Raw genomic sequence first — 9,738 nt, forward strand, 5'->3', positions numbered from 1 at the left:
ATTTGAGGTGCAACCGCAGCCTCCTCCATTATCTTCTGCACTTGCTCAATCAATACAGGTTCCTGAGGTGGTCCCTGGATGGTTTCTGTATCCCTATTCACTATTTGTCCACAGTTATTGGCCACAACAGTCATCAAATCCATTTTCTCATTCATCAAATCCATCTTCTCATGCATCTGTTCCAACAGAGCACTTGTCTTGCATAAAGCAAGCACCAAAACTTCCTCCCAGCTCATATTTAGTCAAGGTCAAAAGTACTAATCCCACGATCTTAATCTCACAGCTGTGGAGTCCTCAAGTAGACTGCAGCAACAATTTAGCAAGCTCCCTCTAGAGGAGACAATTTCTATTTGTATCCATCTTTTTAAGGCAAGTCCAACAAAGGAAAATTACTTTCATTTTTCAGATATTTTGTTTCTTTAGAATGCAAAAGGCAACATTTGAATCAGTTTATTTCTCTTCTTTAGCTATCTGTCAAAGTATTCCATTCACAGTCAATGAACCTCTCCAACAATTTCTGTCTCTGACACCCTGTTCCCAGGTTAGAGACGGTGGAAACTTATCTTTCTTCACTCCCTCTCCTGCAGGCGTTACAAAATGTCCCCCCCCTTTTCTCCTGCTTCCAAGGGGGTTTCAGTAGTTATAAATGAAGGAAGTTTAGGCTTTTTTAACGACTTTCCAGGCTTTAGCTTACAAGGTTTTTGCTTCAGTTTATATACAAAAAGCGGAAGGCAGACTTCCTGTTTTGAACCTTCCCGCTTCGATGTCAAATTAAGATATTTCTTGATCCAATTTTCCGTTTCTACTCACAGGTACTTGTTTTAAATCCAATTGTCCACAGGAAAAAGTCAGCACTCTCCGATGATGGCTGTGCGGCTTCACTCCGTGAAAGTAGCAGTCAGTTCGCAGCACCGCGCCGCTCACCCCACTTCACTCCGGAATCCCAAAAGGGGGTTCCCCGTGAGTAGGGGTGGCACTCCTGGTGCCCTGTCGAACCCCACGTCCCCAGGCTTCCTCCGCCTGGGATTTCTAGCGGGTCCCCACCTTCGCCGCGGCGGGAAGACCCAGTTTCCACGGAGCCAGTTCCTCCGGTCGGAGGAACTCCGCCATTCGCCGATGGCGCTAACCCGGAAGTCCAGAGAGAGGTTTCTTTTTGCCCTTGCAAAGGGGGCATGTGAGTTGGACTTGGAAAGTAAGTGGGTGGCGGGGTTTACAAATGGGCCTTCTCTGGTGGAGAGTAGAAGAGTTTGCAGGGCATGGGCAGTAAGGAAGGACAGGTGACCAAAGAGCAAGATCAGAAGAAGAAGAAAAATTCAGGGAGCATATTCAGTGCAACTATACGCCCTATATGGCCTAGGACCCTCGTACCTATGGGACCGCCTCTCCTGGTATGACCCATGGAGGACCGTACAGTCTTCAAATGAAAACATCTTGGAGATCCCAGTCCATAGGGAGGTTAGGCTGGCCTCAACCAGAGCCAGGGCTTTTTCGGCTGTGGCCCCGATCTAGTGGAACGCTCTGTCACAAGAGACTAGGGCCCTGCTGGACTTGACATCTTTCTGCAGGGCCTGCAAGACAGAGCTGTTCCACCAGGCCTTTGGCCAAGGCACAGTCTGACCCCCTCCTTCTGTAATCTTCATAGATCTCTAGCCCAATGGTTGCCATTAATTTGGCTCTGAAGTGATTTTAGAGTGAATTGATTTTAGAATGTATTTCAATTAATTGATTGTGATTTTATGTAAACTGTGTTATTTTTACTGTTGTTAGCTGCTCTGAGCCCAGCTTCGGCTAGGGAGGGCAGGATATTATTATTATTATTATTATTATTATTATCCAGAGCAGAGCAGCTAAAACGTGATGGCACTGTAAACCCAATTGCAGTGGTTTGCTTTGAAGTCATTGCTGCACCAGGTAAAATAATTTTAGCTCCCCAGTCCTCCCCAACCTGTCCCATACTTTGCTCGACCTGTTCTTTATTTTGGCCGACCAAAGGTGGCAACCCTGGTTCTTTGTAAAGTGAAATATAAATACAGTAAATAAACATGCAGCTTCCCCTTCATGTATGAGAGAAGCATCACCACCCACATTGTTGCAAGAGAAGGGAAAGGGATATCTGGCAACACGCTATTCTCAGTGGGAGAAGAAAGACTGCTTAGGCCCTGCAAATGTTCATGTGAAGAATTAATATTACATTGTGGCCATTCAAGCAACCGAAGAGTAGCAGGTGCTAGAAATGGTGACTTAAATTTTCAAAGAGAACGTATTTTAAGAACCCTATATTCTTTCCTTAGCTTACAGAAACTAAGCAGCTGGAGATCTGATTACGGGGCCTGCTCTTGGTGTCTGTTTTATGCAGGATTTCTAATTTTAGTAATATGGGTTTTGTCTAATATAGAGATTTTTCAAGACATTTTCCTCAATATTATGCATTTTTTATTACCCACATTCCCACTAGTATATGCATTTTTACTCACTCTCCCCCTATTAAACATTTTTGGGTACTCACTTTTTTTTGTTTGGGAACTATACCAGATTTGGAGAAGCAGTATTTGGGTATTGCATTCTTTTGGTGCAAGTAAAGTAGGCTCACCGAAAAATGGAAACTGAACTGCATTTCCCACCCATCCCTATGAACAATATGTGTCCATGCAGCAAGACTCGCTCTGTCTTTTGAAAGAGATGCACTTAATTTGAAGCTTTGTTCTTATTCCAGAGCTCGACAGCCCTACAGAATGAAATATATTTCAGAACAGTGAAGCTCCACAGGATCCCTGATCTTCAATATTATTGTCGGGGATATCTAATGTGGAAACTAGAAATAGTGATGTTAGTAACTGAACTGAAGAGCCTCTCCAGGGGATTTGCAATTTACTTTTCTTTCAACAATGAAAAACAGCTTAGTTAAACTCTCCATGCTTCATGTAACAAGAAACCAAACACTGAAAGTGGAAAGCCAAACAATTGAGAACTTTCCAAACTACACTTACCACATGGAGAAATGTGGTTACTTAACCCTTGACATTCTACAGATATCCAGGCATTGAGCACTTTCCTAAATGCAAATTAAAAATCAGGAGCATGCTCAACTCTAAAAAGAAAGAAAGAAAAAGGAATAGAAGCCAAGAGTTGCTCAAAAGTTATTTCTTAAATTATAGTGTTGCACAATTCACCATTTAAAATGTAAACATGCTTCACCCTAGCATTTCTTCTTCCTTTGAACATATTCCTCCATTCTGTCTTTCTACCAAACTGTTTACATCTACAGAACCACATACCGCAAAAGGACAAACAGAAATAAGGGGAGTACATATCTTAAATGGTTTTTGGCATGACCTTGGCCTACCATGAGAACGGAAGTGAAGGTGAAGGAATCTCGATGACCACAGACTAGCTGTCTGTTGGAATATGGGCCAGAAAACTATTTCACTTCCCACATCTATGTAAATGCGGTTGGGCACAGTTCCTACCCGATTACCTCTCCAAAGTCCTCAGACAGAATGTCATTGACGGAACACTGTCATGGTTGGGAACATTCTGCAGTCATCTTTCTATATCATGGTGGGTAACAAATGTTTCCGTTCTTCCTTTCTTCTAATCACATCAGGCAAGAATAGACATACTAGATATTCTTATAGGATTAACTATGTCATCCCATTGCTTGTCAAAAATCGCACCTCCACAAGCGCAGCAGCACACAGATTGTAGACTGTCAAGAATTACGTATGCTACACCATAATTTTGCTTGCGACTTTATTGATAAAAGGTTTCCTCTAAATTGCAGTGTGAGAATGTGGTTGCTTTGAGAAGCATCAAGGAATTTAGCAGCCTAGCCAGAAGCTACAAAGGATCCTAAAGAACTTACTGTACAGCAATCCCTTCTGGAGTGTTCCCAATACCATCACTTAACGATCTGAACGGAGCATCTTAACCTAATTATTTGCTATCTGATAACATTTTGCCACAAAAATGTTTGCTTGAATGTATCTTATCAAAGGAATGTTTGTGCCTCGGATTAGTCACTGCTTGGTTAAAGATTTGAGTAATCAGCTTAATTCGTTTTAAAAAATACAAATACCTATTACCACTTAATTTGTATAATAGATATTGACTGTGCAATTAAAAATTAGCAGGGCCTATTAAAATCATAAGGTCAAGCAAACGTTCAACAATGCATAGGTTACTTCGCTTATCTTTTGTTTTGAGTTCCTATTATGCAGCACAGACCTTTTGGGTTTGCAGAACAGAAAAAGGTCACAAGTGAAACGAGATGAATATTCTCAACTCATCCCTGGGCAGACATGTACACAGCAATACACTGCCTCTACTAATTCATCACTCTCAGGTTTGAGAGGTGGCAGAGGGTTCATAGAAAGAGAGTGGATTGATGGAGCCCAAGAGGTGGGTATTCCCTTGGGTGGGAATCAAAAGCCACTAAAAGAGCAGTAGGATAAAACCTGTTTCTCCTATCCTTTCATTACTCCTCACCAGTGAGCAATGCTGCTGTTTAAGATGTTCAAGGCTACAAATCATACGAAAACTATTTTTTATATATCCTGATACCTTAATGAAGGTTTTTTTCCTACCCTCCTTAGATTTACAGTGAGAACTTACTGCATGTGCTTATGATAGAATTGTGTTGAACCACTGACCTGTTGAGAGCAGATCTTACCACTATTTATACTGCAAAAGTTCACTGGCCTTTAAAAAAAAGAAATTATCCATGTGAGTAACAAAAAACAGATATTTGGGGATTGGGTTTTAGAATTTCAGCAGGGTGATTTGGATTGCCTAGATTACATTCCATATTATTAAACAGACTATGAAAACTTGAAGAAGTAAACTAACAAAACAACCACATACCTTTTGGGATATAATGAGACTGAAACCAAATAATGAAGGGATTGTCTTTCAGCTAGCCATTCCCAGTCTTGTCCACTCCAGTTGTTGTTGGGACTATGTGACCCAGCATTCCTCACCACTGGCCATCCTGATTGGGGCTGATGGGAACTGTAGTCCAAAACACCTGGAGGGCACCAAGTTGGGGAGGCTTATTGAAGTTAATAGGAATACAGGAAAATGTCTGTTTGTGTTCAGTGTGCTTGGAAGGAAAAGTGAGTGGCACACTGAGATTTCAAGAGAAGCAGCAGAATGTTCACGTTTATGAACATTTCCCATGGTATTTGTAACTCTAAGGTTTTATTGTACCTGCATAGCAATGGTGAGCTAACTATATAGTGGTATTTGACCATCCAAGATCCCAAAATCAATAAGCAATTAAGCCCAGAGGAAAATCACTCTAATAAATTATTGTCTATGGGTTTTATGCGATCCATTTTGGAAAGGCAGACCATGTTTATATGAGCAGAATTCCTTTCACAATGTTAGAACCTGTGAGTGGGCATACAAGGAGATGATTGGGTTTAATAAGAAAGTGAGCAGGTCTTTCTAAAAGTTTTTTTAAGTTCATTTTGTAGAAATGGTTTAATGTAAGGCTAATGGATGCTCAATTAAATTAAAAGGCAGAAAATAGTGAATTAATAGATGGCAAATAGTGTATTAAAAATGAAATTACTTTTCACATAACCAATAGACCCTAGAATTCATTTGCAGAGGGCACTTCTAAAATCAAATATCTAATGAACTTAAAAATGTGCCAGACTATACTATATGCTACATAAAATATATACACTTCTAATGTACAAAGTTCTTTGCCATATTTGGCAGATATTTTATATTCATAACCTTATGAGGCAAATCAATATAATTTCAATTTTAGAGATGATGGATAGAAGCTGATAATGTTGTTGAATCTTGTCTTAATGAGTTAATGGTTGCCTTATAGTGTGTTACTACTGTACCCCACAACCTAAGAGTTAAACCAGATGGGAGGGGTATAAATAACAAAATAACTACTACTACTACTACTACTACTACTACTACCACCATCACCAATCTGCAATTATTATTAGCAAGGATGCACTTTTTTTGGCCTATCTCGATTTTCAGTTTCCAAGTCACCTGGTCTTGTTTCTGAACTGGCACCTGCAAGTTAGTAATGTGCCATACTTCTGTTTTTGATGTATGGACATGGCTGAGACTGCTGCATACCTATAGCTGGCTGTACTTTTCAGTCTGAAGGGTATTTTCAGTACTGTTGCACTCTGCATATGTACACAGATTGAATTGCAGAGCAGAAAGAGGAATCCTAATGCTAGCATTAGCCATGGGCGATGAAGTAGCTGACTGGCAGCTACTGCATGGCAACAGAAGGTAAGGCTTACCGGGCATGGGCCAGATCACTCCCGCAGAGATCCTCCGTGGGCTGGACCGGTGCAGCGCGATGTCGGAAACTGTGTCTGCACATGTCCGTGGTGCCGGAAATCACTTCTGTGCATGCCCAGATGCTGGAAATCGCGCCTGCGTATAAGCGATTTTCAGGTTCTGGGCATGTGCAGAAGCCATGGAAGAGAGTCCCCATGCTGTGCTGCTTTAGGGCAGTGCACGGGGACTCCCCGAGTGGACTGGTTAAACAGCCTGCGTGGGTTGCTTCCAGCCCATGGGCCTTAGGTTGCCTATCCCTGGTGTAGAGGAATTCCCATCCTTACTGTTAGATGCTGATTGGTGGGGTGGCAAGTGCCACAGCTAGCTCCATTTACTTGCTTGACTCCTGAGTGGACAGCTGCCATTGCTGACATCAGCAGCCTGTATCCTTGCTGAGATTGCCATGCTCCAGTGCATACTCACAACAGTGTCTAGGGACACCAGAAAGCGAAAGCAACAAATTTATACAGGGTACTGTTGTGTTTCAGTGCTCAAGTTTGGGATGCAGCTATGTATGTTTATGCCAGAATCCAGGTCTGAAACATAAGGCCCTATGGCTGCCACAGGCCCTCCTTTATGCACCATCACCTTGGAAGGTAGGGTGGTGAGGAGAGCTTCCAGATCTGTTTTGGACTCGAGGGGATCTGATCTAAAAGGGATCTGGGAGGGGGACACACCTGCCCCCAAATATTTTAGACAGAGGCCTCCTACCTGCAATCCAGAGTGGTTTAACAATAAGTCTCTCTTCACTGGTAACTCTAAGACTCTGGGAGAGAAATACGGGCCTCCCACCAATTCTCAGCACCTTTAACAAACTGCAGTTTCCAGAACTCTTGGGGGGAAGCAATGATTGCTTAAAGTGGTATCATAGCACTTTAAACGTTTGGTGTGAATGTGGCCTTGGTGAGATTCCTCTCCCCTTTATATCAAAGAGGCGTTTGTGTGTGTGTGGTTTTTTGTTAAGTTCCGCTCCATTCTCAACTTGGCTTTAGTTCTTTGCTGGAACAAACTGCCTTGTCCTTTTGAATTTAGGTTGATCTGATAGGCCTTGGTAATCTTCTATGTGTTCATTCAAAGCTATGTTTGATTTTTGTTTATATTACAGATTCTCCCACATAGATATTAAGGCAATGAAAACAAGTTTTCCATCCAAAACAATTACAATGAAAAAGCAAGCAAACAACCATAGGTTTACAGCAAAACTGCAAAGGAAGTCAACTAAAAGTTTAAAAGAGGAAGGAGAAGAAAGTTAGATTTAATTGATGCCAATTAAGACTCACTCTCCTTTGCAGCAGGAATATGAAGGAATCACACATTAGGTTTAAAGAATATATCCAATTTTGTTCTACCACAAAAGAAGAATGCTTTAATTTTTGGCTTACATGGGTACCCAATGTTTATTCTGAGCTCCTAGATTGGGGGTAAGGATCAAATCCTATTCATCTTGAACTCAGTGGGTAACCTCCCAGTGGTTTCAAAACACAATCTTTGATCCTTCTCACTGGCAAATGAATCTCTTTTACCACACAGACAAAAACACATTTCTCAAACCAAGCCTTCTATCCCTGTCATTTTTGTCCTAGATTGTTTCTAGGACATAAGGGTAGCACATCTTGGCAGAAGAGAACTTCTGGTATCTGTGCCATATTTTATAGTACAGCCTTTGCCAACCTGGTGTCCTCTAGATGCTTTTGGACTATAATTCCCATCAGCCCCTCCTTCCATTAAAGCTTATACTCAGGTCTAAAAACTTTTCGTGTAAGGGAACTGTGAGAGGGGACAGTGTGAAGAAGGTACAAAGACCTTTAGATTCACTATCATTCAACCAGCATTGCCCAGCAAGACTACAAACTCATACCCTCCAACATTTCTCTGTAAAAATAGGGACATCCTAGGCAAAAGTGGGGCATTCCAGAATCAAATAAGAAACCGGGATGGCTTCTATAAATCCATGACTGTCCCTGGAAAATAGAGACACTCAGAGGGTCTGCAAACTAGCCCACCAGAAAGATCTTTCATGCTAGATGCTACCCAATACTCACTATCTGGTTCCTGCAGCTTCTAGCAGTGCAACACTACCTACTTTGTTGCTAAGCTGTAATATTTTCCTAGGTAAGGTAGCCATTTTGCTGAATATAAGCAAATATGTGTTGCAATCATGATGGTAGAACAGCATTGGGAATGGTAGTGTAATAACAGCAGCTGGAGAAATGGAGCTAGGATGGGGGGGGGGACGACAGATGGGCTTCTCAGAATGATGTTGGGTAGAAGGCAGAATTCTTCCCCCACACCTGAACCAAATACTCTCCTACAGCCAATCCAAAATTAAAATAGTCGTACACAGCCTTGGATCATATATTCAGAGAGACACAAAGCTTACTACCAGGTCTAAGAAGTTCACATACAGCATACCCAACACATTGTAATTTTATGTTATTTTAAAAACCCAAACTTTAGGTGTCCAGCCCAGAATGGATTGGCAATTTATTTTACCCTTTTATTTGTATTGGTATAATATAAAATTCTGAAAATCATGTAGCAGTTTCAGGTTAATTTGTTGTTATATTTGCCAGCTTATTTCATTGCATTATTAAAACATTTAGTACCGTATGTGTCATTAATATTCCAAAATGTAATTAGCATATTTAATCAAAAACAATTAGGAGCAAGCACTGCTTCCCTTTTTAAGTAATAAAATATTTATGGCTGGAATAAACAAAATGAAAGCCAAAAAGCACTTTGAGGTGTTGATTTTGTATGTGCGGAGGGGAGGGGGTGCGGATAAAAGGGGGAAAGGAAACACATGAGAAAGAAGATAACTTCTAGTGCATAACTGCCTCTGGTGGATTTCTTCCATGGTTTGCCTCTTGGGAGTTTCAATCATTGTGTGTCAATTCCAAAGAAATAAAATTTCATTGTGGTTCCTCAATACCATAATAATACTATAATAAAAGAAGATACGTGAACTAAGCAGAGTTGTGTAAATCCCACCTTGAATTAGCTTTGCCTGGTGAGATCTTCCTTGTGGGCTATAAACACCGTGAATGCTGATTAGGGCTTGAGAATCTTGACACTAGAAACTTGACCAGAGAGGCAATAAAATTAAAAAGTAATTGATCTTATCAGAACTCTGCTTCACCCTCCTCATTGCTGGGCTCAGGCGGGGGCTGCAAAAACGCCTTCTTCATATTTTCCCCCATTTTTCTTTATTGTCGCCATGTGTCACACTGCTTTGGAGGTATCACAAGCAGTGAGCATCTAGGACCCTAAATAACTCCATTAAACACTCAAGCGCTTGGCGTTGCTCAGTCTTTCCCACATGTGGATTAGTAATAAAGCACAGGATACCTGATAAGTCCCAGTATTGCCTCTTTGTTTGTACTCAGCAGTGCATACACTTAGACTTAACTGTATTCA

The 9,738-nt window shown here is 41.2% G+C and overlaps 1 protein-coding gene across 3 annotated transcripts in view; it reads right to left on the reverse strand.

Moving 5' to 3' along the window:
* LOC308477988 (uncharacterized protein) overlaps positions 1-9,738 on the reverse strand; it is a 256,849-nt gene that overhangs the window by 89,484 nt on the left and 157,627 nt on the right. The window contains exon 3 of one of the 3 annotated variants that reach the window (XM_081007230.1): positions 4,861-5,023. The exons of the other annotated variants lie outside the window; for them this stretch is intronic. Coding sequence (XP_080863356.1) covers positions 4,861-5,023 — 163 coding nt within the window. The remainder of the gene's footprint in view (positions 1-4,860; positions 5,024-9,738) is intronic. 3 annotated transcript variants of the gene reach the window in all.

The sequence above is a fragment of the Podarcis pityusensis genome (genome assembly GCF_964106645.2).
Source record: "Podarcis pityusensis genome assembly, chromosome: 5".
NCBI lineage: Eukaryota > Metazoa > Chordata > Lepidosauria > Squamata > Lacertidae > Podarcis > Podarcis pityusensis.